Source organism: Saccharomycopsis crataegensis, assembly GCF_037102585.1.
Source record: "Saccharomycopsis crataegensis DNA, jcf7180000000073, whole genome shotgun sequence".
Taxonomy (NCBI): Eukaryota; Fungi; Ascomycota; class Saccharomycetes; order Ascoideales; family Saccharomycopsidaceae; genus Saccharomycopsis; species Saccharomycopsis crataegensis.
This window is the reverse complement of record NW_027043820.1, coordinates 1,869,647-1,883,214: the sequence shown is the minus strand read 5'-3', so window position 1 is coordinate 1,883,214 and position 13,568 is coordinate 1,869,647. Positions and strand designations below refer to the sequence as shown.

Here is a 13,568-nt window from a genome sequence, read left to right as displayed (position 1 = left end):
GATAAGTGCTGAGACGAGGGCCGTTTAGGACGCACTGTCAGGTGACTGTATGCACCAGGGCATTTAATTTTTTTCTGACTTCTTCCCGTCTAACAGGGGGCTCACGTCATTAAAAGGAGGCTGTCGGCCACTCTTCTTTGCTTTGTGTATCATTATTTATATAACATTCATTTCGCATTCCCAGTCTCCAGTACTTTTTTATCATAGACACTTAGGATCCCGCTCACCCATTTTTGTAGAACACAACAGCAGAAATGGCGTTGCGTCTCAGTAAAGTGTCATACACCCAATACTTGGATTCCAAAGCCAACAATGCCCCGAGTGATGGATTAACAGCATCATCCCGTACCGACGATTCATCCCTCGTTAGAGCATCATCTTCCAACTATTCTGAAAACTCTGGAGCCTACGCCCCAAGAAATTACACAAGAAAGGTTCCATCATCTTTCTCTACATCCACCAGCGCCTCTCATTCATACTCAACGTACAATTCATACAGCGTTGATTTTGACTCTGCCCCTCACCATGACCAACAAGAATATTACAACAGCGGTAGCAACCTCAGCACCCCTTTGAAATCCATCCCAGAGCTGCCAGGCACTTTGAGTCATTACAACAATGCCGTGGTCGTGCCTCGCCCAACAAAATCATCAAATATCGTGATTAAGCAGATTAATCCTGTCAATTTCGGAACTGGGTTCCTGAGATCGACCACCAACACAGGCTCTCATGCTAACACCATAGGAACAATACCGACAGCCAACAATTCAACCATAATACTGGCAGATACCGGAAAAAAAACTGACATAGAAACCCCAATGCCGGTCGAAATTCACAATCGTTCAATAAACTCACGGATGACCGTCACCGATTATCATCCGACCGGGGTTTCCCCAACTTCCAGTGCAGGAAATTCTTACGTCAAACCAGCTTCGTCATTGAGAAGATCCAGTGCCACCAGAAGAACCCCTGGATGGAAAAGAAGGTTCATGTCAGTTTCCAAAAAATTCCGATTAAAATTCAGAAGTTTTAGACAATTGATTGCCAAAAGAACCAAAAATAGAAAACTCAACGCTAACAAAAAATCTGTCAAGAGAGTCGGAAGTTTGAAAAACTCTGATAAAAGCAGTACATCAGATATTCTCAGTACTGATCAAAGTCTTTTACAAAAATACGTTGAAAAAAAGAGAACCAGAAGACAAAGATCGGTTGGCTCACTCAGAAAGAAGATTAGTCTTATTGGTAATAAAAGACAGCTTAATGATGAATTAAATGTGTTGCCACCAATCACCAATTTTTCAAAGAATAAAAGAGATTTCTCTAATAGCTCACAATTGACGGTTCAAAACGTGGAAAAATTGCTTAATTTGCCATCTTATCAACCAATTAAGAAAGATATCATTGAAAAATATGTCACTGACGTTTCCGAGGAAATTCAAAATAATTATTTGAAGGCTGACACTAGTGACGTTTCTCAGGATACTGTTGCCTTCACAGTTGATGCCAAGGATGTCAGAAGAAGTTCTGTTCAAATTAGACCTACCGCGACCATCGCAAAATCAATGAAAAATAAATCTTTTGACTCAATGAAGACCAATGTCAATGACCAACTAACGACATCTAGAGGCAATACCATCTCTTCTAGAGCCTCTTCGAAAACAGAGATTGATCCAGCGTATGAAGAATTTGTCGATAGCTGGAGCAGCTACTTGAAAAATGTCATTGCTCAAAGAGCTCTTTCAAAGATTGAGGCTGCTCAGAATGCTGCTGCTACCACCCCTACTGATACTTCAATTGGTTATTACAGCACAGATGTTGAAAGCTGTACCATCGATAATACTGCTGCTCAAAATACCTCAGTGAGAAGACTAAGCGTCCTTGATGCTATTCTTGATAATTATAGCAATGATGGAATGAGTGAAAAGGGTGACAGTGACATTGATACTATCACCGAAGAAGATAGAAATAATGATGGTGATGCCGAATCGTTTGCTTCTTCTAATACTGCCTGCAGCCCATTCCCTGCTTCTGTTGAAACATTTGAAAAAGAAAAAGGAGTTAAAGTTGGTGACAAAGAATTCCTTGTGGCTACTGATTCTGCAGTTAACCCTGCTTCAGATGCTCCACCTGCCACTGAATTTCCTGTTGCCACTGAAGAGGGAAAACCGTCAGTGGTTTTGATTGAAAGAGTCCACAGTAATGGGTCTATATCATCTCATTCTACCATTGATTCTGCTGGTTCTCTAAAGACGTCTAATGTTTCTGATAACAAGACCCAATATTACTCCATTTCTGACTCGCATGAAAATATCAAAGATCAGGTTTTACTTAATGAAGGTATTGCTGTCGTCACTAGTGCTGAGGAAGAAGCCGAACAAGATTCCAGAGACTTCATTCATGATTTCGCTTTGTCTAGATCTGGCACCGTGGTGATCAAGCACGATTATCATGATGCCAACGATTTGAACTCCCAAAAGTTCTTGGGTAATACCAAGTCGATCTTAGATATTTTGGCCATTCCAGAAACTTCTATTTCCGATATCGATGAGAACTTTGACATTTCAAACAAAAACCTTGAACTCATTAGAAAAGATCATTACAATAATGGCAAAAAAATCACCGTTTTCAACAAGGCTATGTCGGAGATCTCTAGATCCACTTCATTGGCATCCTCAGTTGCTCCATTAAACGTGAATCATAATGGCAAGGCCCCAAAAAAGTATTGCAGTATGAATGATATCAATGGAATGAAACTCGAAAACAATTTGAAGTCTTTTGCCGCTATTACTACTACTTCTACCACCGGCAACAAGGCTAATAATACCAATTTGAATAGACCATTATCTATGAGATATAACAGAAAATCCAACAATGCTGCGATCATCAGATTCTTGTCCCAACAACGTTATCAACAAGAGCAAGCTATTGTGGAATTACATTGATTTTTTGCTGGAAGATTGTATTTTCTCGAATTTGCTATTTTTTCCGCCATCCAATTTTTTTTTTTTTCATTTATTATTATTACATTTGCTAGTTTTTTATTACTATGCTATATTCTTTTGATGACTTTGATAGTCAAACATTTTGCTTCTATTATCATGTCAGCCAATCTCCATTGGCTTGTCTTTATAAATATTTCATTTTGCATGTTTTTTTTTTTTTTTTTGTTTGTTTGTTTGTTGTTCATCTCTTTCATATCAGAATTTTTCTTACTGATAATATCATTGCATCTATTTAAATCATAAAACAAGACACCTTGTAGTCTGTATATTTGTTAGTTTGTATGTATGTTTTTGTTACTTGGAAGTTAACCTTTATCAATCAGTTTTGATTACCATCGATCGGAAGTATTGGATCATTTGGTATGTTGATATCTTGAATATTATTAGAATCATCTGATTTTTTAGAGTTTTCGTATGAATAGTCAGGAGAAATTGGAATGGTGAAAAGAGAACAAGAAGTTTCGGAGATTAATCTAATCCACGGGTTGACGTTTCTTTTCCAAAAAGTGTCAAAATCATCATTGAAAAGCTCTTGATCTTTGTCCCCGTCGATTCTAATCACTCGATCATCATCATCATCATTGTTATTATTATTATTATTATTATTATTATTATCATTATCATTATTATCTACGCTAGTTGGTTTTGTATCGTTCAGGGTTTCTCTATCGATAGTCCTCAATCTGAGAAGGTACGCCTCATAACTTTGAGGGCTAGCCATGACCTCTTTGAAATCTTTTCGATTTTGTTCTCTGATTTTTTGGTATATTTGATGAGTCTGTACCACTTTCCGTTCAGTTTCTTCCTGGCGTTTTTCTTCGGATTCTCTCCGCATGATCCACGCTTTCATTCTATAAAGCCAATCATCTAACCCGATCTTGAGAACGTCTGATGGCCCATGCCAGTAATAGAAAAACTGATCAAGTTTCGAAGTGAATATATCTTCTTGTTTAAATTTTCCTGCCAATACCATTTCGTCAGTTGACGCATCACGCAGTTTTCTAAATCTCATCGCTTCTTCGTAAAATGGATCATACGGGAGGAACATTCTTCCAAGCTCGACCCCACTGCCCAAGATAAATACCCCCGCGAGCCCCAATAGCGGTGCCTTCAACAACACATTTAAAAACACTTGTGAGAGCTTGGGATGTTGTCGCGGCTGGCTGAACATCGTCATGGAATTAACAGGTTTTATCGGATACTTAATCTTCATGGCGCGAACAAACGCAGAGATCGCAAGCCCGCCTTGGATTGACGCCAAGAGCACCACACATTCTTTATGATCTGAGGCCGGCACCAATGGTCCCCATGCCTGAAGTCCCAAACTGGGGTTTTTGGTGCTCAATGATGGACCCCTGTACGGGACTCCATCGTTATTAGACTGGTTATCAGTGGGCGTTGTGGTATTATTATTGTCGTTGGCGTTCAGAGAGTCACTGGGAGAAACATTTTTGGAAAACCACATTAGCACTTGTCACTACCAAAAGGGAAAAAGGGAAGCTTAATAGTAATACAGCCAACGGTTGTTTCCTCAAATATATATATTTTAATAATAATAATGATGATGATAATGATAATTGATAATCCATCGATCGCCTCAAAGTCTTTTATGATTTCTGGAAAAATGAAGGAAGTATTTTGTCACGTGCACGAATTTTGTCGATTTTTTTTTTTTCTTTTCCCTTTTCTGAAGTGGGAAGGGAAAAAAAAAAAGGAATGATAAAGTAACAATTAAGGAAAAAAAGAGGAGTTGTTCGCAAATATTTATTTGAAGGCCCGTATTTTTGAGAAGCTTTAGTGGTAATAATATTCTTCCAGAACCTCTCTGCTGCTTAGATTTTTACCAAGTTTGCCATCGTTACAATTGACTTAATCTCTCTCGTTCATAGATACGGATACATAAAGGGGCCACAAATATAGAGAATCCAATCTATTTAGACAATTCGCTAAAGTTCAGAAACAGAAAAAAAAAAGAAAAAGAACAGATTAGCCAAAAGAAATAAAGATCAAACCTCTTCCCGAATAATTGAGGATGGGCAGAAACAATATCAAGTTCGCCTCCAGAAGGGAGGTCGACATCCCGTATAGTAAGCTTGCAGGAGTGAACTTGGATTACGTGCTACAAGATTTATTAGTGGATATAAACAACGCCCCCGATGATCCAGGATTCAACGAATGTCAGGCCCAACTCCACGCTCATATTAAGGCGTATGAAAAACAGGTACGAACCAACAAGTTCTTCCACAATGACGTGTTTGCGTCGAGGTCTCATCATGATAGTTTTTTCAAGACTTTGGAGATGGTATATTCGAAAAAACGGATTTTGGTATCCATAGACATTGAAGCGTACGAGTTTCTGCACGATATCGTCACAGAAATTGGGCTTTCTATTTATGATCCTCGCTCCCATTATTGTGAAAATGGGTTTCAAGGACTGGGGAAAATTAAAAAAGTCCATATTATCATCAAAGAAAACATGAAGTATAGAAACGGCCAGTACGTCCGAGATAATCAAGATAACTTTTTGGGAGGCCCAAGTTACATCTTATCGATCAGAGAGGCTGCCATGGTGATGCAATTATTAGTGAATTATTATTTCCCTGAGGATCTTGAGTTTACAAAATGTGGAGCGTTCGGGGTATCATTAGTGGGACATGATGTGGGAGGGGACATTAAATGGTTAATGTCTTTAGGGGTGAGGTTCCCAAAATATATTACCGAACACAATGGATCACCTAATAATCACTTTATTTTGGACACCCAGAAGCTTTGGAAATATACCTTTGGTGATAGATACAGTTCTTTATGGAAGATTTTGAATTTCTTTGAGGTTCCTAATGGCTACTTACACAATGGGGGCAATGACGCGTTGTTTACATTAATTTTGTTGATGGTGATCACCGACCCTGCCATTCGAAGCTACAAGAACTTTGATAAAATGAACCAATATTTCCTTCCAGACGATGTGGCGTTTTGTCTTAATAATAACAAGACACCGAAGCCAAACCCCAGCGTGACTTCTTCTTATACCAGCAATGCTATCCATGTGTATTCAAATGAAGAATATGCTAAAACTCTTGCTAGGTACGTAGATATCTCGATTGTGTCTGCTACTAATATTAAGGAAAATATCAAGATTGATAGCGTGGGGAAAACTATTAAGGCCATATTCGAAGATTATTGATGGTAGTGATTATCTAATGAATTTTTTTCTTTCTATTTTTTTCATTTTTTATCTTTTTTATTTTTAATTACGTTTGTGTTTTTGGGTATTATGTTTTTTCTGCATTGATTATTTGTTTACGTGGTATCTCTATGTCTCCGTCACTCACTTTGTTTCGATCTTCTTTTCAGTTCTTGTTCACTCGTGTATCTTTTTTTTTTTTCTTTTTTTTTTCTTCCTGATATAGATGTTAAGATTATATTTACTATATTTTAAATTGGTGACACTGAACTATTTTTCTTAAATGCATTTTTTTGTTAGTTCATTTCCAACTTTTTTGTGGGTGTTTATTAAAAATTTCATAAGACCGTTTTATTTTCTATTATTTTTTACAATAGGGAAGGAGAGATCAATGGAAGTCATTCATTGAGATTCGATCTTTTAGTTATTATTATTAGATAATTCACTTCATGAGTACTCCATTTTCTTGGATAACCGTCTTTTATGTTTCAGAATCATTACTACTAAAAGAACTGATAGAGTCAGTACTTTCGTTCGGTTTCTCTGTATAATTTCTCATGGTGGAATCAATACCAGAAATGTATCTTGCCACCTCAGTGATTCTCCAAGGAAGCGCCCTGAATATCGGTAAGAAGTTGCCATACAAGGGTATTTTGATTTCTCCTCGCCGTCCCCGATTCACTGCTTGAAATATGATGTTGGCAACGTACGAAGGATCCAATTTTGGGGCTAGTAATTCCGATGGGGTTTGTACTCCTTCAAACATTGAAGTGCGGAGTTGTCCTGGGGCAATAAGTAGGGTTCTTATTCCGCTTGAAGATAACGAGGGAGAGCCCAATTCATAAGTTAATGATTCGTGCAATGCAATAACCCCGGATTTAGAAGCACCATAGGCACCTAGATAATGGTCAGTAATTTATTCAGAATATATTATAATAGAGGAAAAAAAAATAAAAAAGAAAAAGCTATTCCATCACACTCACTCAACTTTGCTGGTGACATGTAACCTAATACTGACGCAACCGTTACAATGTACCCTCTCTTATTCTCGATCATATCGGGTAAAAATATCTTATCTATGTAAAAATTCGACAATAAGTTGACGTTTATCATGGTTTCAATCTCTTCGAACGATAATTCCGTCAACGGTTTACCTCGCATAATTCCAGCATTGTTGATCAACACCGTTACCGGGCCAATATCATTATCTATAATTTGCTTCATTTCAAGGATTTTGTTTTTATTGCTGATATCGCATTGGAAGTACCAAATGTTGTCGCCCTCAGCGTCGTCTTGTTTTGCAGGAACCACGCTGTCAAACACAATCACGGTTATCCCAGCGTTATGGAAACATTGCACCAACTGTTTTCCAAGTCCGTTGGATCCCCCGGTGATCAAAATGATATCCTTGGTTGGATCTAGCACTTCTCCAAAAGCACCTGAATGCTCCAAATGTCTTAGGATAGGCATACTAAGATATGGGAAGCTCATGGAATATTAACTATTTTATGGTATGTTTGCTCTGTTTTTTATTATTGTTGTTTGAACTTGAAGTTAAAATCACTTCCTAGAAACAATTTTTTCTCTCTCTCTCTCGTTGATTCTGAGCATTCAGGTGATAATTATCTCGTGCAATCGAGAAGACCTTCTTCTCATGTTAACACAAATCCACCACGCACAAGGGGGGAGTGATACATGCATACAAACACAGCGCAGGACAAAAAACCGGAAATCAAAAAAAAAATCTGCCAGATGAAGTTGTATATATCTTACAATTATTATTATTAATAATAACAATAACAGCACAATGCAAAAGAAAAAAGTTCCAGAAGTGGTGAGGATCAAAAGAAGAGTCTCCGATGATCCTCTCCAGGCGTTGATCCTTGAAAGCCATAGGCAACTTAAACGATCGAAAAGCTCGACATATTTATTCAAGCTCACAAGAACCGATTCCGACAGCAACAAATCAGTTTCGGAAAACGGCTCGTTACTACAGCGGTACCCACGAGGAGTCAGCACCAATGCTAAATCGTCGTCTACAGCATATGGAAATGACGACCAGAGAACTTTTGTTCTTCAGTCAATGTCCACACAGGAGGAGATCCCCGATGTTCTTGATCAAGACGTGCAGGGAGAAGTGCCGCCAGAATTAGTCGATATGGTTTCCGAGTATCTCCAACTGGAAGGAAAGAGTGAGAATAAATCGACGATTGCCCCAAAGAGAATAAAACGACCAGGACATAGTAGTGCCTTGCGAAATGAAATTAAAAATGATGATAATGATGATGAAAAAGGATTTGTTTATGATGTCTATTATAGAGATAAGGCAATTTATGATGAGAGTGAGAAGTCTGGAATAAGTATTGGTATAATGTCAGTATTTTTAATTTTTTTTTTTTTTTATTATTATTAATCATTGAATATGCGGACAATCACTAACAATTTTATATAGCAAGTTTGCAGATGAGGACTTGGAATTGTTGACAGATGATGAAGATGATAACTCTGATCTTGCACGGTTGTCAGATGACGAAGATTCAAATGCCGAGGATTTTTACCGTAATGATTATCCAGAGAATGAGGATGATGATAAAGGAATTGTAATCGGCAATGAAGACCAGTGGTACAGTGACGATGAGGATTATTATAAACAATTCGACAATGAAGATGATAATGATCTTGACCTGCTTGAAGAAAGAATGGCAAGGCATAAAATCACCTATAATTTAGAAGAGGATGATGAAGCAGATGATGAGGAAGAAGGAGAAGAAAAAGAAGAGGAGTATGATGAGACAGTTATAGATAGGCTAAGAAAGGAGCACAAGGAGTTTGGCGAATTGTCGATGAATGAAGTCGATTATTTGTACCACGAGTTTTATGAGAATGGAAACAGTTTAATTGACGAAGATTAAACAATTTTAATCGGCTCTTATGTATAGTATGACATAGAAAATTATGTATGATATGGGGAATTGGCACGAATGTTGATTGTAATAACATTTTGACGTACGACATCCGGTTATACGCACCGTACCGTTGCCATCGCATTTTTTTTTTTTTTTCCTTTTCTTTTTTTTTTAGCGGTGGAATCAACGCAAAAACACAAGGTGTTTTTTGTTTACATCAACAACAACTATCGTCCTTCGATAAACGAGTGGTTGCAAATCACACCCGCAATAAAGAAAGAAAGAAAGAAAGAAATAAAGCATTGAGAGAATCAATAACCATTGCCAAAGGAAATTGTTTTAAAAGTATTGCCAATAACTTGCTATACATTATATATATTATCTTGTTGTCAGTTAGTTAGTTATCTTGATTGATCAATAATTGTTGCCCCCACCACAACTCCATCATTTGCCCAAAAAAAAAAAAAAGAAAATAAAAAAGAAATCATTACCAACCAAACCATGCTTAATAGTATAGCGAGCAAGATTTTGCCGCAACAGAACCCTTTACTGCCAGTATTACCCAATGAGATCAAATCCATCGATGATGAAGAAGTGACGCAATGGCAAAACAAGTTCAAATTATGCACAGATAAATTGAATGGGATTCAAACAGAGTGCTCGAACCATGCCACTTACTGGTCAGCTTTTTTTGAGAATCAGATTAGCTTGACTAAATCATTTATCGGTGCTAATGTCGAGCTTCAAAATAACCCAGATGATGGCGACACCGCCAACAACTTGGGGAAATTTGATGAGTTATTAATAAAGACAAGACAAGATACCAATAAAAAATTGTTGGGGTTTGAAAAGAAAATTTCTTCTCGTATAAAAGATATGAAATCATACGTGGATTCTATGACCAAATTGTTTAATAAACGGAAGGACAAGAAAATCGAACAGGGGAAACATGATTACTACTTTCGTTTGTACGAAACCAAACAATTAGCAGCAATTGAAGATGAAAATGCTTTGGCGTTGACCACCAAGGAATCAGAAGAATTGGAGAATTTGCGGAAAATGTTATCACGAGTGGAGAAAGAGATTATCAAGATCGAGACCCAAATGGTGGAAACCTTCCCAGCGGCAATGAGAATGTATATCGAATTTGTCGATAATTTATCAGATGTGATTTATTACGATGCTCAAGAGATTTTTGAATTAGTCAACCTGAACTTGGAAGAATTCCAGAATGCCCGGCCAGAATTCAGGAAATCATACCCTGAAATTTGGGATAGCTGGCATAATGACCTAACATCCATTAAGCGTCAAATCAACCATTCAGAAATTCTTACCGGACATGCCAACGGCAAACATTCCAAGAGTTTTGAAGTTTCCCCTCCTCAACCAAGTTCCCAATTGTTAAATAGTCAAGCAACCTCAATAAACCACAAACCACACACAGCCGTGAACAACACCACTCCAACTATTAATAATGAAAGCCGACTAAAATTGAACTCTTCAGGAATGAGAACTATGAACTTGAATTCAGGGGTTCGCAGACTGAAAACAATGTCCCATCGTCGCACGGGGTCCAAAAATTTGGATATAAAGTCTATGGTGGTTGACGCGTCTAACAAAGAAGGCAACAGCAATTCGTCATCAGGGCTTGGATTACAATTACACGACTACAAGAATTCTAAACGAATCTCCGGGCGATCATTCAGTAATTATTCTGTGGATTCTCCTGGCATTCAACAACTTCCTCAGCCAAGTTATGAAATTTGCGACAATCAATCTTTCAATCTGTCACACTCGTCGTTAGCTGAAGAAGATAATTCTCAGCTTGACCATAAATTATCGAATTCATCGCCTTCGATGTCACCGATGAGACCTAGTCTGAAACGTTCATCGATATTGTCGTTTGATTCGCTTACTGGTGGTAATGGCTTGAGTTTCAACAACAACAGTACCGGGAATCTAAATAGCAACAAACGACTAAGTGCTTTTTCTGCAACCCCTGGTAGCAACGTACCGGGGTCGGCTAATAGTATTAATCGTCTTAGTGGGGTTTATAATAGAAGATCGGCGATGCTCATGGGTAATGCCAAAAGCTCCTCGGTGGCAATTAATGACAATATGATGATCCACGAATGTCCGGTCACTACACAATTTAAACCAGAAGATCAGAAGTTGGTAGCGAGAGTCAAGCTCATGAAATCGATGGCAGCACAAACGTTTTTGAACTATTCGGGATATTATGAAAATGTTGACAGTCAGTATGATTATCGAACACTTTTACAAAGATCGAAACAAGGAATGCGATTGGATCGTTTCGAGAATGAAAAGTTACAACTGGTGGAAGCCACGAAAGATTTTGAAAGTAACGAGATGGGTACTTTGGGTTTTATGAAAGATGAAAAGTTGTACGTTATTTCGGAGGATAAATTGAAGAAAGGATGGAGTATTGGGAAGTCCGCAGATGGAAGGATTGGGCAATTTCCTCTGGATTTTGTCCAGGTAGTATCTTAGGTTGTTGGGTCATTTTGGCTTACCCTGGGTATTGTATTGTATAATAGAATAGTAGTGTGTTAGTGGTATTGGTGGCGTATGCATATGTAATGTACAAAAGTTTATCTAGTTGTTAAATAACAAGTTTATAGTAATATCATTTATATATGGATTAATAATAATAATAATGAAAGTATAATTTACAACTATTTATTTGTTGTTTTTGTTATTTGCCTCGGAACCCTATCGGGAAGGTGTGGCCGCACCCCGATTAGGCAGTGTCATATATATGCGTGGGACGTATCACCAATTGGTGAAGTGAAGGTGAAACCATTAAGTTTTTGTTGTATTACAACATGATAATTAATGGGTTTTCCGAAGCAATGTGGTTGTTGCTGCTCTTCCCATTATCTATCACTAAAATGAGCCTAAAAAACCAATAGTTCCTATAAAAGAAATGCCAGCCGAACGTCCGTAGTAAAATTTGTCAACATACGCAACGTGTGGAGTAAAAATGGGCACTAAAAGCTAAAAAAAATTTTAACAAAAATAATTTTTTTTTTTTTTTTTTGTAATTGTTATTGTTATGGTTAAGATGGTATTTGTATATATATATATATAAAGATCTCTTGCTCAGGGTATCATTCTTTTTCTTTAGAATTTCTTTTGGTGTTTCACTAATCATCATCCAACAATGAACCATTCAGATTCTGACCAACTCACCCCAACTACCTCCAATACCAATACCAATACCAATACCACCACCACGGTGATTAAACCAATAGCCAAAGGTTTGCTTTCGCATACTTCTTCGTCGACCACCCTTGTGGATTATGGTAAGCCTCCGCAAGAAGTCTTTGCCTTGAAGGATACGTTCAATGGCTCGAGTTGTATTTTGAAAGGTGCTGATTCCCCAGGGATTTACAAGCACTTGTTGGCAAAAAACCACCCATTGGAGAACAACAAACAAGAGCAGCAAGAGACAAAAACAACAACAATAATAACAACAACGGCTTCAGAGAAAGAGACGGTGGAGATTCCGGTGTTACGAGGCCCAGAGTGTCCGAATACTTATGCTCGGTATTTTTGAGGATGGGTGTGGTAATTATTATACCATGAGAGGTTGCTGATTTTGTCAAGTTGTATTATGAGAAGTGTTTAATAGCTATTAATTATTTGCTGAATAGTTGCTTGTCTTATTTTGCCATGTCATTTTCTAGCTTTTCAATTTCAAAAGTGTGTATTTTTTTTTTTTTTTTTTTTTTTGCTCGTTTTCATAGTTAATACATGGTGAGAACTAGTCGATATCGACAAAACAATATCATTGAATAGTCATTATTAGCATTATAATGAATGGTATTTAACAGGAAGAGATAATGAAGAGAGAAAAAAAAAAAAAATAACAACAAAGAACAAAGCAACTTGAAAACTGATCTATAACCATGCAAAACGATAGAAGGGAAGAGAAATGAAAATCGATGGAGAAGGGAAATGGATGGATGATGTGATTATATCACACTATGACACAGGCTAGACACCCAGGGTTTTTCTCTCGACGGTTGCTTGATTTAGCTTTGTGTCCTGCGATTTCATGATCGGAATTGGCAAACTCGCAAGTATCACAGTAATAGTGTCGGCAGTGGCACAAGATATCATCGTCGTTATTCAAGGCCAAAGAAGTCACGGAATGGGATATTTGTGCAGTGGCGCCAGGATACGAAGGAACTAGGGGATGTTGTAGTGCTGTGGTATGGTTGTGGCTGGTTACGTTTGATCCCGAGGCGGTGGAGGCTTTGGATGATTTGAAGGTTCTTGATCTTTTGAATGGTTTGATCTTCTCGTCAGTGGGCAAAGTGTTGATCTGTTGGCACTTGCAGCATCTCCAAGGCATTTTCAATACGTGTGTGTTTGTGATTGATATATTGTTGTGGATAGTATCTGATGGCCACGCTGTCCAGCTTGGTGTTCTCAGGCAATACACCCTTG

At 37.8% G+C, this 13,568-nt stretch overlaps 8 protein-coding genes across 8 annotated transcripts; 5 read left to right on the top strand and 3 right to left on the bottom strand. All coding sequences in view use genetic code 12, as the record gives it.

The window, feature by feature from the left end:
* Window positions 1-254: 254 nt before the first annotated feature.
* Window positions 255-2,942, top strand: AIM44 (Aim44p; the record flags this gene model as incomplete). The annotated part of the gene is made up of 1 exon (XM_064995175.1): window positions 255-2,942. One exon carries the CDS (start codon window positions 255-257, stop codon window positions 2,940-2,942), a length of 2,688 nt encoding a protein of 895 aa, XP_064851247.1.
* Window positions 2,943-3,321: 379 nt separating this feature from the next.
* On the bottom strand, window positions 3,322-4,467 carry MGR1 (Mgr1p; the record flags this gene model as incomplete). The annotated part of the gene is made up of 1 exon (XM_064995174.1): window positions 3,322-4,467. The coding sequence occupies one exon, from the start codon at window positions 4,465-4,467 to the stop codon at window positions 3,322-3,324; it is 1,146 nt and encodes a 381-aa protein (XP_064851246.1).
* A 567-nt stretch (window positions 4,468-5,034) lies between these two features.
* On the top strand, window positions 5,035-6,186 carry DASC09_015700 (Gfd2 protein; the record flags this gene model as incomplete). The annotated part of the gene is made up of 1 exon (XM_064995173.1): window positions 5,035-6,186. The coding sequence occupies one exon, from the start codon at window positions 5,035-5,037 to the stop codon at window positions 6,184-6,186; it is 1,152 nt and encodes a 383-aa protein (XP_064851245.1).
* Window positions 6,187-6,667: 481 nt separating this feature from the next.
* Window positions 6,668-7,677, bottom strand: DASC09_015690 (short-chain dehydrogenase/reductase; the record flags this gene model as incomplete). Its single annotated transcript, XM_064995172.1, has 2 exons — window positions 6,668-7,083; window positions 7,170-7,677. 2 exons carry the CDS (start codon window positions 7,675-7,677, stop codon window positions 6,668-6,670), a joined length of 924 nt encoding a protein of 307 aa, XP_064851244.1.
* A 316-nt stretch (window positions 7,678-7,993) lies between these two features.
* DASC09_015680 (Iwr1 domain-containing protein) lies at window positions 7,994-9,098 on the top strand (the record flags this gene model as incomplete). Its single annotated transcript, XM_064995171.1, has 2 exons — window positions 7,994-8,559; window positions 8,639-9,098. The coding sequence occupies 2 exons, from the start codon at window positions 7,994-7,996 to the stop codon at window positions 9,096-9,098; spliced, it is 1,026 nt and encodes a 341-aa protein (XP_064851243.1).
* A 495-nt stretch (window positions 9,099-9,593) lies between these two features.
* DASC09_015670 (BAR and SH3 domains-containing protein) lies at window positions 9,594-11,603 on the top strand (the record flags this gene model as incomplete). Its single annotated transcript, XM_064995170.1, has 1 exon — window positions 9,594-11,603. One exon carries the CDS (start codon window positions 9,594-9,596, stop codon window positions 11,601-11,603), a length of 2,010 nt encoding a protein of 669 aa, XP_064851242.1.
* Window positions 11,604-12,276: 673 nt separating this feature from the next.
* Window positions 12,277-12,672, top strand: DASC09_015660 (uncharacterized protein; the record flags this gene model as incomplete). Its single annotated transcript, XM_064995169.1, has 1 exon — window positions 12,277-12,672. The coding sequence occupies one exon, from the start codon at window positions 12,277-12,279 to the stop codon at window positions 12,670-12,672; it is 396 nt and encodes a 131-aa protein (XP_064851241.1).
* A 423-nt stretch (window positions 12,673-13,095) lies between these two features.
* DASC09_015650 (uncharacterized protein) lies at window positions 13,096-13,473 on the bottom strand (the record flags this gene model as incomplete). Its single annotated transcript, XM_064995168.1, has 1 exon — window positions 13,096-13,473. One exon carries the CDS (start codon window positions 13,471-13,473, stop codon window positions 13,096-13,098), a length of 378 nt encoding a protein of 125 aa, XP_064851240.1.
* Window positions 13,474-13,568: the final 95 nt, after the last annotated feature.